General features: G+C 43.8%; 1 protein-coding gene across 1 annotated transcript in view; it reads left to right on the forward strand.

Moving 5' to 3' along the window:
- INPP5A (inositol polyphosphate-5-phosphatase A) overlaps nt 1-16,442 on the forward strand; it is a 610,446-nt gene that overhangs the window by 215,585 nt on the left and 378,419 nt on the right. The window contains exon 3 of the mRNA XM_038744152.1: nt 15,726-15,826. Coding sequence (XP_038600080.1) covers nt 15,726-15,826 — 101 coding nt within the window. The remainder of the gene's footprint in view (nt 1-15,725; nt 15,827-16,442) is intronic.

Consider the following 16,442-nt stretch of genomic DNA (forward strand, 5'->3'; position numbering starts at 1 on the left):
TCAAGACTCTCCCATCACCTCGCCCCCTCCTACCTCACCTCCCTTCTCTCCTTCTACAGCCCACACCGCACCCTCTGCTCCTCCGCCGCTCATCTCCTCACCGTGCCTCGTTCTCACCTGTCCCGCCATCGACCCCCGGCCCACGTCATCCCCCGGGCCTGGAATGCCCTCCCTCTGCCCATCTGCCAAGCTAGCTCTCTTCCTCCCTTCAAGGCCCTACTGAGAGCTCACCTCCTCCAGGAGGCCTTCCCAGACTGAGCCCCTTCCTTCCTCTACCCCTCGTCCCCCTCTCCATCCCCCCATCTTACCTCCTTCCCTTCCCCACAGCACCTGTATATATGTATATATGTTTGTATATATTTATTACTCTATTTATCTTACTTGTACATATCTATTCTATTTATTTTATTTTGTTAGTATGTTTGGTTTTGTTCTCTATCTCCCCCTTCTAGACTGTGAGCCCACAGTTGGGAAGGGACTGTCTCTATGTGTTGCCGACTTGTACTTCCCAAGCGCTTAGTACGGTGCTCTGCACACAGTAAGCGCTCAATAAATACGATTGATTGATTGATTGGGAGTCAGAGGACAAGGGTACCAATCAATCTGCACATCACACAGAAACTCCTCACCCTCGGCTTCAAGGCTCTCCATTACTTCTCCCCCTCCTACCTCACCTCCCTCTCTCCTTCTACAGCCCACCCCGCACCCTCCACTCCTCTGCCGCTAATCTCCTCACCATGCCTCGTTCTCACCTGTCCCGCCGTCGACCCCCAGCCCACGTCATCCCCCGGGCCTGGAATGCCCTCCCTCTGCCCATCCGCCAAGCTAGCTCTCTTCCTCCCTTCAAGGCCCTACTGAGAGCTCACCTCCTCCAGGAGGCCTTCCCACTCTGAGCCCCTTCCTTCTTCTCCCCCTCGTCCCCCTCTCCATCCCCCTCATCTTACCTCCTTCCCTTCCCCACAACACCTGTATATGTGTATATATGTTTGTACATATTTATTACTGTATTTATTTATTTATTTTACTTGCACATATCTAATCTATTTATTTTATTTTGTTAGTATGTTTGGTTTTGTTCTCTGTCTCCCCCTTTCAGACTGTGAACCCACTGTTGGGTAGGGACTGTCTCTATATGTTGACAACTTGTACTTCCCAAGCGCTTAGTATAGTGCTCTGCACACAGTAAGCGCTCAATAAATACGATTGATTGATTAATTGATTCTAAATTCAGCTCCCCCACTTGTGTGTTATGTTATATGTTGCCAACTTGTACTTCCCAGGCGCTTAGTACAGTGCTGTGCACACAGTAAGCGCTCAATAAATCCGATTGAATGAATGAATGAATGTTTGCTATGTGATCTTGGGTAAGTCATTTAACTTATCTGTGCCTCAGTTACCTCATCTGGAAAATGGGGATTAAAACTGTGAGCCTCACAAGGGACAATCTGATTACCTCGTATCTACCCCCAGCGCTTAGAACAGTACTTGGCACATAGTAAGTTCGTAGCAAATAACATAATAATAATAATAATTATTATTATTATTAATAAGTGGCAGAAACGGGATTAGAACCCATGAACCTCTGACCCATGCTTTCATATATATATATAAATATATATATATACACATATATATATATATACACATGCACACACCATATATAACATATATATATATACATATCATGTGTTTCATATACTATCCAATATATACCATTGATTGATTGATTGTTGAGAAAGTGATGGAGAGAATTGAGGAAGTTTGTGCCTGATTGATATCAGTTCTGCCAGTAATGTAGTGGACTGCGTGATCAAGTTAAATGACATGCCCAAGTGAATCAGCAGACCAGAAGCAGAATTGGACAGAGCTGGGAGAAAATCTGGGCCTCCTGACTCAATCCATTGCTCTTCCCGCTAGGGGATACTGGCTTTCCTGTACGTGAAATATTAATTTTTTTTGATGGCATTTATTAAGCGCTTACTATGTGCAAAGCACTGTTCTAAGCGCTGGGGAGGTTACAAGGTGATCAGGTTGTCCCATGGGGGGCTCACACTCTTAATCCCCATTTTACAGATGAGGTAACTGAGGCCCAGAGAAGCTAAGTGACTTGCCCAAAGTCACACAGCTGACAGTTGGTGGAGCCGGGATTTGAACCCACGACTTCTGACTCCAAAGCCCATGCTCTTTCCACTGAGCCACGCTGTCAGTTGTATTTATTGAGCGCTTACTGTGAGCAGAGTATTGGACTAAGCACTCGGAAGGGTATAATATAGCAATATACGGATATGTTCCCTTCCCATAACAAGCTTACAGTCTATTGGTGGATCTTGAGGACAAATATTCTCATGCATACCCATGCAGTAATAATGATAATAGTAGTTATGGTATTTGTTAAGTCCTTACCATATACCAAACACTGTACTAAGTGCTGGGATAGATACAAGATCAACAGGTCCCATATGGGGCTCACAGTCTAAATAGGAGAGAGTATTGAATCCCCATTCTGCAGATGAGGGAACTGAGGCTCAGAGAAGTGAAGTGACTTGCCCAAGGTCACACAGCAGGGAAGTAGCAGAGCTAGGATTAGAACCCAGGTCCTCTGACTCCAAGGCCCAAGCTCTTTCTGCCAGGCCACAATGCTCATTGAAAGACGTTCTTCGCATTTGAAGGTGACATCACTGATGGAATAATTCATTTGTAAATGTGTTTTGTGTGTGTGTGTGTGTGTGTGTGTGGTTGAAAATGACCAATGCAAGATCCACATTTTTTTTTTTCAATGGTATCTGTTAAGCCCTTACTTTGTGCCAGACACTGTACTAAATTTTGGAGTAAATACAAGATCATAGAGCTAGTCACAGCCCATGTCCCACAGAAGGCTCACAGTCTTAATCCCCATTTTAAAGGTGAGGCAACCATAGCTCAGAGAAGTGAAGTATGACCAAGGTTATACAGCAGACAAATGACGGAGCCAGGATTAGAACTCAGGTCCTCTGACTCCCAGGCCTGTGTTTTTTCCACGAGGCCAGGCTGCTTCTCCACAACTCTGGCCACAGTTCCAGCTCTGCCACTTGTCTGATGTGTGACCTTGGGCAGATCACTTCACTTTTCTGGGCCTCAGTTACCTCATCTGTAGAAAGGGGATTGAGACTGTGAGCATAGGATAGGGACTGTGTCCAACCCAATTTGCTTGTATCCACCCCAGAGCCTAGTACAGTGCCTGGCACATAGGAAGAGCTTTACAAGTACCATAATTATTATTATTATTATTACAAAACAGGGCATCCTTTGTGGTGGTGTTAATTTTTGCTGGGCCTGATGCTGGTTCCTCCCTTGCCAACATGCGTTTCGTTCCTTCCGGAGGTTTTGCTCAAAAAGAGCCTCTTCTTTCGTGTGAGTGAAGCAGAGCCTGCAGAGTCTTGTACTGCTTCGACCTCACCTTCCTGCCATTTACCTCACATGGTTTTAGGTGATGTCTGTCTTGCACGATGTAATGTTATAGTAAATCCCCAGTGGTTGCCTTTCCACTTCGCATCAAACAAAAACTCCTAACCATTGGCTTTAAAGCTGTCCATCCCCTTTGCCCCCTCCTATGTCACCTCACTTCTCTCCTTCTCCAACCCAGCCCACACACTCCGCTCCTCTGGTGCTGGTAAACTTCTCACTGGGCCTCCATCTCACCTGTCCCACAGTCAACCCCTGGACCTCGTCCTATCTTTGGCCTGGAACACCCTCCCTCCTCACATCCGACAATGACTCTCCCCCTGTTCAAAGCCTTACTGAAGGCCCATCTCCTCCAAGAGGCCTTCCCAAACTAAGCCCCACTTTTCCTCATCTCCCAATCCCTTACTCATCACCCTGACTAGCTTCCTTTGCACTGTCCCTTCCCCCTGCAGCTCCATAGCACTTATGTATACATTTGTATTATGATTTGTTTGTATTGATGTCTGTCTTCCCCAGTCTGGACTGTGAGCTCTTTGTGGGCAGGGAATGTCACAGTTTATTGTTGTATTGTACTTTCCCAAGTGCTTAGTACAGTGCTGTGCATACAGTAAGTGCTTAATAAATACAGTTGAACAAATATAACCTCCCTTTTGTACCCCTTAAACACTTTGATACCCCAGCCCCACAACATTTGCATAAATATCCTTTTACTTCACCCCTATCCATCATTTATTTTAAAGTCTGTCTCCCCAGGTAGATTGTAAACTGTCTGTGGTCTACCAACTCTATTGTATTGTACTACCCCATGCACTTAATAAGGTGCTCTGCACATAGTAAACCTTCAGAAAAGATGATTGATTCATTGATGCTTTGGCCAAACAATTCAGAGATCAATCAGATGATCGGTAGTATTGATTGATTACCTGCCAGTGGTAAGCCTCTAGGATGTCTGGATGGCTGTCTCATTGGTCCTGCTGCCTAACATAATATGGTGATATAATCATATTCATTCAGTCGTATTTATTGAGTGCTTACTGTTTGCAGAGCACTGTACTAAGCACTTGTGAAGTACAAGTTGGCAACGTATAGAGACGGTCCCTACCCAACAGCGGGCTCACAGTCTAGAAGGGGGAGACAGACAACAGAACAAAACATATTAACAAAATAAAATAAATAGAATAAATATGTACAAGTAAAATAACTAGAGTAATAAATATGTAGAAACATATATATATAGGTGCTGTGGGGAGGGGAAGGAGGTAATGCGGGGGGGTGGGGAAGAGGAGGAGGGGGAGAGGAAGGAGGGGGCTCAGTCTGGGAAGGCCTCCTGGAGGAGGTGAGCTCTCAGTAGGAGAGCTCATAATAATGATGGTATTTGTTAAGCGCTTAATATGTGCCATGCACTGTTCTAAGCGCTGGGGTAGATACAAGGAAATCAGGTTGTCCCACTTGGAGCTCACAGTCTTAATCCCTGTTTTACAGATGATAATAACAATGGTATTTGTTAAGCACTTACTGTGTGCCGTGCATTGTACTAAGTGCTGGGGTGAATACAGGGTAATTGGGTTGGGCACAATACCTGTCCAACATGGGGCTCACAGCCTTGATCCCCATTTTACTGGTGAGGTAACTCAGGCCCAGAGAAGGGAAGAAACTTGCCCAAGGTCACATGGCAGACAATAGGTAGAGCTGGGATTAGAACCCATGACCTTCTGACTCCTGGGCCTGTGCTCTATCCACTATGCCATGCTGCTTCTAGATATGTGTGTGTATATATATATATAATTTTATATTTTATTGTTTAAAACTGCCTACACCAATCTGATTACAGGTATGTATCAGTGAATAAGAGGAGGATTAGAACCATTAGTAGACAACCATTGATTGGGTTGAAATGAATAATGTAGAGCTCAGTGTGGCTTAGTGAGTAGAGTATGGGACCTGGGTTCTAATCCCAGCTCCGCCGTTGTGTGCTATGTGACCTTGGGCAAGTTTTTTCACTTCTCCAGGCCTCAGTTACCTCATCCGTAAAATAATAATGATGGTATTTGTTAAACTCTTATTATGTGTCATGCACTTTTCTAAGCGCTGGGGTAGATACGAGGTAATCAGGTTGTCCCATGTGAGGCTCACAGTCTTAATCCCTGTTTTATAAATGAAGTAACCGAGGCACAGAGAAGTTAAGTGACTTGCCCAAAGTCACACAGTTGACAAGTGGCAGGGGCGGGATTAGAAACCACAACGTCTGGCTCCCAAATTCAGGCTCTTCCCAATAAGTCATGCTGCTTCTCATGGGGATAAGAGTGTAAGCCCCAGATGGGACAGGGACTGTATCCAGCAGGAATAACATGTATCTATCCCAGCACTTCGAACAGTGCTTGCCACATAGTAAGTGCTTGTGGAAGGAAAACTTTGCAGACTCTGCTTTGTGTTCAGAAAAAGGTGTCAGAGACAAGTTTTATTACTACTAGCACTTCATCCAGCATTAGTAGGGAGAGGTGTTGAGTGGCTGAATTTCCCCTACTAGTCAAGGCCAGCTCAAATTAAGGCAATACAGATATTCTATATAAGATGATGATGGTATTTGTTAAGCACTTCCTGTGTGCCAAGCACTATTCTAAGCACTGGGGGAGTACAAAGTAATCAGGTTGTCCCACATGGGGCTCATAGTCTTAATCCCCATTTTACAGATGAGTTAACTGAGGCCCAGAGAAGCAAGTCACATAGCTGGTGAGTGGCAGAGCCAGGATTAGAACCTGCAACCTCAGACTCCCAAGCCCATGTTATTTCCACTAAGCCACGCTGTTTTATATACCATTAGTACAGCATTCATGATGATCAGAACAATGCAATAGAGAAGCAGCATGGCTCAGTGGAAGGAGCATGGGCTTTGGAGTCAGAGGTCATGGGTTCAAATCCCAACTCCGCCAATTGTCAGCTGTGTGACTTTGGGAGAGTCACTTCACTTCTCTGTGCCTCAGTTCCCTCGTCTGTAAAATGGGGATGAAGATTGTGAGCCCCACATGGGACAATCTGATCACCTTGTATCCCCCCAGCGCTTAGAACAGTGCTGTGCACATAGTAAGCGCTGAACAAATATCATCATCATTATTATTAAGTACTTTAGGATAGAAAGCAGTGAGTTCCTGGGGCATTTTACCTTCGCCCTAGACTTCCTTTGATAAGGTGATAAGTAGGGCCAGGGGCTTGATTTGTTCAAAGGTGTGGTTTTACCATGTTGTAATGTGCTTGACTGAGATGGAGTTTGGCTACTCAGTTTGAATCAATCATGAGACCATGTTATCGAGTCAATCAAATAACTGGGCGTGGCTTTAAGTAAATCAACTAACCAAGTAGTTTGGGTTAATCAAACTACTGGTTTTAACTTGATTGAATCAAGTAACCAAGAGTGGAGTCAGTCAACTCATCAGGCATACCCAAACTGGTCAAACAGGCCTAAACAAAGGGAAAGGTCAGAGAGAAAGGTGGACAAATGCAGGACTTTGACCATTGTGTTTCCACATGCTTAACAAGTACCATAATTATTATTACTATGTGTAACTCACTTCAGCTTATTATTGCCCCAAATGGAGCACATGTTGTCAGGCAAACGTTTTTATTGAGCACTTACTGTGTGCAGAACACTGTACTAAGCCATTGGGAGAGTAAAATATAACAGAGTTGGTAGACACATGAGCTTACAGTCTAGAGGGGGGAGACAGTTATGAAACATATAGCTATAGAACAGCTACATTTAAATATATTCTGAGTACAGATTAGTTTCAGTTCTTCGTTCCAATAATTAAACTGCTCATGGAGATATAATCGGAATATCTTAACGTTCATAAATACACTCTGTGCCATCAGTGAGTCAGATCGCAGATTGCCAGAGAACAAAAATGGGAAGCCTGAATTGCATCCCTGGTTTTGTGCATTTGGTTGCAAATGCATTTGAAGAAAAGCCAGGCCATTTAGGGCAGAGGTGCGAATTATTATTTCGGTACTAGTAAAAAAAAAAAAATCTCTGTTTAGGGATTGTCCCCCCAAGAGTGAAGTGAAATGTCTAAGGGTCACTGCTGCTCCCAGCTTGTCATTTCCATGAAGAGTTGTGACCCCACCAATGAAAATAACACATTTTGGAATGTTGACGACAGTTTCTAATCTGGGACTGTTTACCGTTCGTTTTCAGTTCATTCATTCATTCAATTGTATTTATTGAGCGCTTTCTGCATGCAGAGCACTGTACTAAAGCTCTTGAAAAGTACAATTTGGCAATCATTCCATCAGTAGTTTTTTTTGAAACTCTGTGCAGAGCACTGCACTAAAAGTTTGGAAGGGAACGATCTAACAGACACATTCCCTGCCAACAATCAATCAGTCAGTGGTCTTTATTGAGCGCTTGCTGACTGCAGAGCACTGTACTGAGCGCTTGGGAGAGGAACGAGGAGTGGATAGACATGGTCCCTGCCTTAAGAGAGTTGAGTAGGAGAAACAAGATATTAAAATGAATTACAGGGAGGGGGAAGCAACCTAGTATACAATTACATGCTGAAGGAGGAATTATGGTTTCAATCCATCAATCAGTCATATTTATTGAGGAGTTACTGACTGCAGAGTACTGTACTGTGCTCTTGGGAGAGTATCAGTACTTAGAACAGTGTTTGGCACATAGTAAGCACTTAACAAATACCATTATTATTATTATTATTATTATTATTATTATTATTACAGGATAATGGATTTGGTAGGAGAAGCAGCATGGCTTAGTGGATAGAGCCCGGGCCTGCATGTCCGAAGGATCTGGGTTCTAATCTCAACTCTGCCACTTGTCTGCTGTGTGACCTTGGGAGAGTCATTTCACTTCTCTGTACCTCAGTTACCTCATCTGGAAAATGGGCATTAAGAAAGGGAGCCCCATGTGGGACAGGCACTGTGTCCAACCTGCTTGGCTTGTATCCACCCCAGTGCTTAGTACAGCACAAAGTAAACAGCATGATGAAGTAGCGTAGCCTAGTGGAAAGAGCACAGGCTTGGTAGTCAGAGGTCATAGGTTCTAATCCTGGCTCCACCACTTAATAATAATAATAATAATGGCATTTGTTAAGTGCTTACTATGTGCAAAGCACTGTTCTAAGCACCGGGAAGGATACAGAGTGATCAGGTTGTCCCACGTAGGGCTCACAGTCATCACCCCCATATTACTGATGAGGTAACTGAGGCACAGAGAAGTGACTTCCTCGAAGTCACACAGCTGACAATTGGCAGAGCCAAGATTTGAACCCATGAACTCTGACTCCCAAGCCTGGGCTCTTTCCATTGAGCCACTCTGCTTCTCTGTCCCTTATCTGCTGTGTGACCTTGGGCAAGTCACATAACTTCTCTGGGCCTCAGTTACTTCGTCTTTGAAATGGGGACTAAGACTGTGAGCCCCGTGTGGGACATAGACTGTGTCCAACCTGATTAACTTGTGTTTACCCCAGCACTTGGTACTGTGCCTGACACTTAGTGGACAATTAACAAATACCATTTCAAAAAAAGGCATTCAAGTTAAATGTTTTTTTGTAAATTGGGATTTTTACTCATGTCTTTGCTGTGGACAGAAAACATCTGCCTCATCGGGGTCCATGTTCATTCATTCATTCAATCAAATTTATTGAGTGCTTCCTGTGTGCAGAACACTGTACTAAGCGCTTGGAAAGTACAATCGGCAACAAATAGAGACAATCCCTGCCCAACAATGGGCTCACAGTCTAGAAGCGGGGAGACAGACAACAAAACAAAACAAGTAGACAGGCAGTTCACGCCTTACCCTTATTAACAATAATAATAATAATAATTGTGGAATTTGTTAAGTACTTACTATGTGCCAGGCACTGTATTAAGCATTCATTAATTCATTCATTCAATCATATTTACTGAGCACGTATTTATTGATACCAGTAAATTGTGTTGGACACAGTCCCTGTCCTACATGGGGCTCACAGCCTCAATCCCCATTTTACAGCTGAGGGATCTGAGGCCCAAAGAAGTGAAGTGACTTGTCCAAGGTCACCCAGCAGAAAAGTGGTGGAGCTGAGATAATAAAAAACATAAATAATAATAATAATAATAATAATAATAATTTTGGCATTTGTTAAGCACTTGCTATGTGCAAAGCACTGTTCTAAGCACTGGGATAGACACAGGGTTATCAGGTTGTCCCGCGTGGGGCTCACAATCTTAATCCCCATTTTATTCATTCATTCATTCATTCAATCGTATTTATTGAGCACTTACTATGTGCAGAGCACTGTACTAAGTGCTTGGGAAGTACAAGTTGGCAACATATAGAGACGGTCCCTACCCAACAGCGGGCTCACAGTCTAGAAGGGGGAGACAGACAACAAAACAAAACATATTAACAAAATAAAATAAATAGAATAGTAAATATGTACACCTCCCACCTCGCTTCTCTCCTACTACAACCCAGCCCTCACACTTGGCTCCTCTGATGCCAACCTTCTCACTGTCTCGATCTTCATCTATCTCGCCACCTACCTCTTTTCCACATCCTCCCTCTGGCCTGGAATGCCCTCCCCCCTCAAATCCAGACAATGGACGCCCCCCCCCCCCCCCAGTGCACCTGTATTCTGTATTCTACTCCCAGCTCCTCCACTTGCTGGCCGTATGACCTTAGGCAAGTCATTTAACTTTTCTTTGTCTCAGTTTCCCCTTCTGAAGAATGTAGATTAAATCCTCCTCCCTCCCACTTAGACTGTGAGCCCCATGTGGGACAGAACCTGAGTCCAATGTGATTATCTTGCATCTACAGTATTTAGTACTGATGATAATGATGATGGTTTTTATTATGGAACATCCCTCTGATGACAGAAGGCCGTTTGGAAGCACCATACAACAGTGTGGGTAGAAACGTGGTATAGCGGATAGACCATAGGCCAGGGAGTCAGAAAGTGATGGGTTTTAATCCCGACTCTGCATTAGTCTGCTGTGTGACCTTGGACAAGTCACTCCACTTGTATGTGCCTCAGGTATCTCATCTGTAAACATGGGGATTAATTAGTTCATTCAGTCATATTTATTGAGAACTTACTGTGTGCAGAGGACTGTACTAAGCGCTTGGAAAGTACAGTTCGGCAACAGATAGAGACAATCCCTACCCAACAACGGGCTCACAGTCCGGAAGGGGGATTAAGACTGTGAGCCCCACGTGGAACAGCCTGATTACCTTGTATCTACTCCAGTGCTTAGTACAGTGCCTGGCACATAGTAAGTGCTTAACAAATACTATTATTATTATGATTATGATTTTTAAGAATCAGCTTGTACCCATGTGTACAGAATGGGATATAATGTGTACCACAGTGCACAATGCAGTGTGGCCTAGTGGATCGAGCCCGGGCCTGGGACCCAAAAGGACCTGGGTCCTCTATCCAGCTCTGCCCCTTATCTGCAATATGACCTTGGGCAAGTCACTTCACTTCTCTGTGCCTTAGTTACTCCACCTATAAAATGGGGATGGAGACCGTGAGCCCCATGTGGGACAAGGGACTGTGTCCAACCGATTTTCTTGTATCCAACCCAGAGCTTAGTACAGTACCTGACACATAGTAAGCACTTAACAAATGCTGTTATTTTCATTCTTATTATTTTCTGCCTGTTGATTATCAGGGAGCAAAGGTAGTTCACAGTAGCTCTCTCTCCTTTTCATCCCCCAGCGAAACAGTCTCTATTGTACGGAGCTGTTTTTGAAGGGTCTCTCCATGTGGATTTTCTATGACTGTTCAAAGCCTTGAAATGATTTCCATTATCGGTTAAATTACTGTTTACTTCTTTTTAAGAACAAAGAGACAGTGTGATGGAAAAAAAGAAAGTCCTTTTGTGGCCATACGATCTCAGCCTAACGCATCCTGTGGTCACTACCTTGAAATGAATTGATCAAATCTCCATTTTGCTCCAGTAGGTGCAGCTGTACATCAGTCAATAGTATTTGTTGAACACTTACTCTGTGCAGGCACTGTACTAAGCACTTGGAAGAGTAGAATACAACAGAAGTAGCAGACACGTTTCCTGACCATAACAAAGTATATACTGTGTGTGATTCTTTAGTGTGTAGCTTTGAATTTGTCACCTTTCCCTTTATACAAGAGAAGCAGCATGGCTTTGTGGCAAGAGCAGTGCTCTACACACAGTAAGCGCTCAGTAAATGCGATTGAATAAATGAAGAGCACTTGGACGTGGGTTCTAGTCCTGACTCTGCCACATGTCTGCCATGTGACCTAGGGCTGATCACTTAACTTTTCTGTGCCTCAGTTACCTCATCTGTAAAATGTGGATTAAGACTATGAGCCCCACGTGGGACAACCTGATTACCTTGTATCTACCCCAGTGCTTAGAACTGTGCTTGGCACATAGTAAGAGCTTAACAAATACTATAGTAATGATAATAATATAAAAAAGGATGGTGTTGACAGCAATTTACCAACTTGTGGAAATGAGACTGCAATCAGTTAATCAATCAGTGGTATTTATTGAGCATTTATTGAGTGCAGAGAGGACTCTCCTCTGAAGTCTTGGGAGAGTACCATACAACAGATGGTTGTATATAGAGAATGTATGTAGAGAAGCAGCGTGGCGTAGTGGATAGAGCACGGGTCTGGGAGTCAGAAGGTCATGGGTTCTAATCTCAGCTCCAGTCCTTGTGTGCAGGGTGACCTTGGGCAAGTCACTTCACTTCTCTGGGCCTCAGTTCCCTCATCTGTAAAAGAGGATTTGAGATGGTGAGCCCCACGTGGGACAGGGGCTGTGTCCAACCTGATTTACTTGTATCCACCCTGGCACTTATGCCCTAGTGGCAAGAGCTTGGGCTTGGGAGTCAGAGGATGTGGGTTCTAATCCCAGCTCTGCCACTTGTCTGCTTGTGTGACCTTGGGCAAACCACTTAACTTCTCTATGCCTCAGTTACCTCATCTGGAAAATGAGGATTAAGACTGTGAGCCCCATGTGGGACAACCTGATTACCTCCTATCTACCACAGTGCTTAGAAAAGCACTTGGAACATAATAAGGCCTTAACAAATGCCACCATTATTATTATTAATCTTACTATAGGGATGGAGTCTGAACTGATTATTTTGTATCTACCCTAGTGCTTAGCCTAGTGCTTGGGACATGATAGGTGATAAATAAACACCAAGATTATTCCATGGGGAGAATTTCCCCACCGACCCTGCATAGTCAAGACTCAATGTGAAAAATGCTTGACGGGCTAGTTCTCTGCAAAGCATTGCTGCCTCTCTGGAAGTTATGTTCCCTTGGGAAATTGTCATATGGACTAATAATAGAAAAGGCTTATTAATAATGTAAATTTGTTCCTTTTTCTTACGAAAAAAACTGGCAAGATCTTCTGCATATTTTCTTATCATTTGAGCTTTGAATGGTAGGAAGAGCTTTCTGGCTTCATTTCCCCTCACCAATCTCCAGACCTCTTTTTTTCTGCCTCCTGAACATTTTGGCTGCTTTGTCTGGGCAACCTGATGAATTCGAGAAAAATATGAGGGAGGGATTGCAGAGGGTCTGAGAAGAAGTTGTAAAGGGGAGGAAGGAGAAGAAAGCTAGGTAGAATAGGAGATAGGAAGAAATGAACACTAGTATTCCAGGTAAAAAATATAAACTTTACATTAAGATGTTCATAAGAGAAACACATGGAAATGGGGGAAAAAAGAGTAAAAGCAGAAATAAGTTGATGTAGCCAGCTAAGGGCAAATGCTGATTGTTAATAAATTAAATTGTCTTCTGATTTTTATGAAGTTTTTTTCATTGCTAAAATTCCACCTCTATGAGTCAAATAATTAGGGGAGAAAAAAGAGGACTACATCTGGTGCAAATCTGAGTGCCTGTAACACTTCTAAAATTATTCTAAAGTGAACATTTTCCAGAGGATTTCTCAATCACACATGTTTAGTGAAATGACTCGGTAATCTGTGCATCCTTGATAGTAGTTTATCTGACTAAATCTATAATCTGTTAGGTTAGAATCAGTCAATCTATTGGGAGTGTGTTTCGAGCACTTACTGCATGCAGAACACCACGGATACAAGCACATGGGAGAGTAAAATTGAGTCAGTAGAGATGGTTCCTAGCTGTAAAGCATTTAATAATAATAAAATAATAATTATAGTAATAATAATAATTATTATTATGGTACTTGTTAAGCACCACTGTCTTCCTGTATTCTCTCTCTTTATTGCTGAATTGTACTTTCCAAGTTCTTAGTACAGTGCTTTGCGCACAGTAAGTGCTCAGTAAATACGATTAAATGAATGGATGAATCCTCGACTCAGCTCACTCACTCAACCCACATATTCAGTCTGTCCCCAGATCCTGTTGGTTCAGCCTCCACAACGTTGCTAAAAGCCGCTCTTTCCTCTCCATCCAAATCGCTACCACGTTAATCTAAGAGTTTATCCCTCCTTGATTACTACATAGCCTCCTTGCTCACTGCCTTGTTTCCTGTCTCTCCCCACTCCGGTCCATGCTTTCCTCTGCTGCCTGGAACGTTTTTGTACAACGCTCTTCGGTCTACGTTTCCCCAGTTCTCAAGAACCTCCAGTGGTTGCCCATCCATCTCTGCATCAAACAGACAGCCCGTACTATCAGCTTTAAATCACTCAATCACCTTGTCCCCTCCTCCCTCACCTCGCTGCTGTTCTCCTACCACCCAGCCCACACACTCTCTCCTCTCATGCCAACCTACTCACTGTACCTCAGTCTCATGTATCTCACCACCGACCTCTCGTCCACATCCTGCCTCTGCCCTGGAACACCCGCCCTCTTCGTATCTGACAGAGGATCGCTCTCCCCACCTTCAGAGCCTTTTTAAAGGCACATCTCCTCCAAGAGGCCTTCCCCCAATAAACCCTCATTTCCTCTTCCCCCTCTCCCTTTTGTGTTGTGCTTGTATTTGGATTTGCCTCCTTTAGTCAACCCTCCCTCCAGTCCCACAACACTTATGTACTGATCCATAATTTATTTATTTATATTGATGTCTGTCTCCCCCCTGTAGCTCATTGTCTACCAATCTGCCAACTCTTTTGTATTGGACTCTCCCAAGCACTTAGTACCTTACTGTGCATACAGTAAGCACTCAATAAATACAATTGATTATAAGAAGAATACAACTGATTTCTAATGAATGTGGTTAATAATGATAATCATATTTATTGAGTGCCCACTGTACCACACACTTGGGAAAATGTGATAATGATAATAATAATTATGGTATTTGTTAAACGCTTAATATGTGCTAGGCACTGTACTAAGCGCTGGGATGGATACAAGCAAATCAGGTTAGACACAGTCCCTTAATCCATGTGGGACTCACAGTCTTAATCCTCATTTTACAGATGAGTTACCTGAGACACAGAGAAGTGAAGTGACTTGTCCAAGGTCAGGCAGCATACAAGTGGCAGAGGCGGGAGTAGAACCTATGACCTTCTGATTCCCAGGCCCATGCTCTATCCACCGTGCCATGCTACTTCTCTGATAAGCTTGTCAGCTTGTTCTCTAGACTGTAAGCTCATTGTGGGCAGGGAATGTCACTTTATTATTGTGTTGCACAGTGCTCTGCACACAGTAAGTGCTTGATAAATATGATTGAATGAATGGTAGAAGTATAAGGTGTGTTCCCTGTCCACAAGAAGCTTACACACTTAATGGTTAGACTGACATGTAAATCTGCTCCAGTATATATGAGGAATGAAAGGCCCAAAGCAGCCAAGTGCCCATGGTCACACAGTAGACAAGTGGCAGAGCCAGAATTAGAACCCAGATCCTCTGACTCTCAGGCCCGTGCTTTTTCTACTAGGCCACACCAATTTTATAATCATTTTATAATTAGCTAGATTTTTCTTGACTTCATTGAATCTTTACTGAGAGGCTTTTTATTGAAACACACATTATTGAAACACAGATTTTGCCATCTGTTGGCAAAATCCGGTTTCACTGTTTCCGTCTCATTGGAAATCGAGAGCCTCTTCCTTTTAATCCACACTCTTGCCTATTACCCAGATATATGAAAATCTCTGAAATTTTGTCATGCTCCTTTGAGGTTTTGTGTCTCTCCCTCACTCCTCCTCTCTTTATCTCCTCTAATTTAGTGAAAATACACCACAGCTCTTGGAAATTAAAGGTGGATCCAACAATCCACAGCCTTATTTTCAGGGAGAGAAATGGGGGTTTCTGGGCAGCAGGACTTTAACACTTGTTTTTGTCTTTTGTTTTTTTCAGATTGTACATACACACAAGCCACACTTCATGGCTTTGCACTGTCAGGAGTTTGGAGGGAAAAACTACGAAGCTTCCATGTCTCACGTCGACAAGTTTGTCAAGTAAGTAGACTGTGGGATTGTTCTCTGCGGTGGGTTTTTCTTCATCCTGAGCAGTAGAGAAGAATCTCTGAGAAAGTGGGTTTCTAGATGGAAGGTCGTTCTGTGGGGAATGGAGGACAACACCACCGCCCTAAAGGCCAAAACCAGGCCCACCAACCGTTTGGGGCAAGCATTTTTGGAAAACTTCTGAGGAGAAGGGGGGCAGCCATCTTTGCCATTCCAAGCAGGCTCTCCATCACCTCATCCCCTCCTACCTCATGGCCCTTCTCTCCTTCTACAGCCCTCCCCACACCCTCTGCTCCTCTGCCTCTAATCTCCTCACCGTACCTCGTTCTCACCTGTCCCGCCATACGACCCCCGGCCCATGTCACCCCCCGGGCCTAGAATGCTCTCCCTCTGCCCATCCGCCAAGCTAGCTCTCTTCCTCCCTTCAAGGCCCTGCTGAGAGCTCACCTCCTCCAGGAAGCCTTCCCAGACTGAGCCCCTTCCTTCCTCTCCCCCTCGTCCCCCTCTCCATCCCCCCATCTTACCTCCTTCCCTTCCTCACAAGCACCTGTATATATGTATATATGTTTGTACATATTTATTACTCTATTTTACTTGTACATATCTATTC

This window comes from Tachyglossus aculeatus, chromosome 3 (assembly GCF_015852505.1).
Source record: "Tachyglossus aculeatus isolate mTacAcu1 chromosome 3, mTacAcu1.pri, whole genome shotgun sequence".
Taxonomy (NCBI): Eukaryota; Metazoa; Chordata; class Mammalia; order Monotremata; family Tachyglossidae; genus Tachyglossus; species Tachyglossus aculeatus.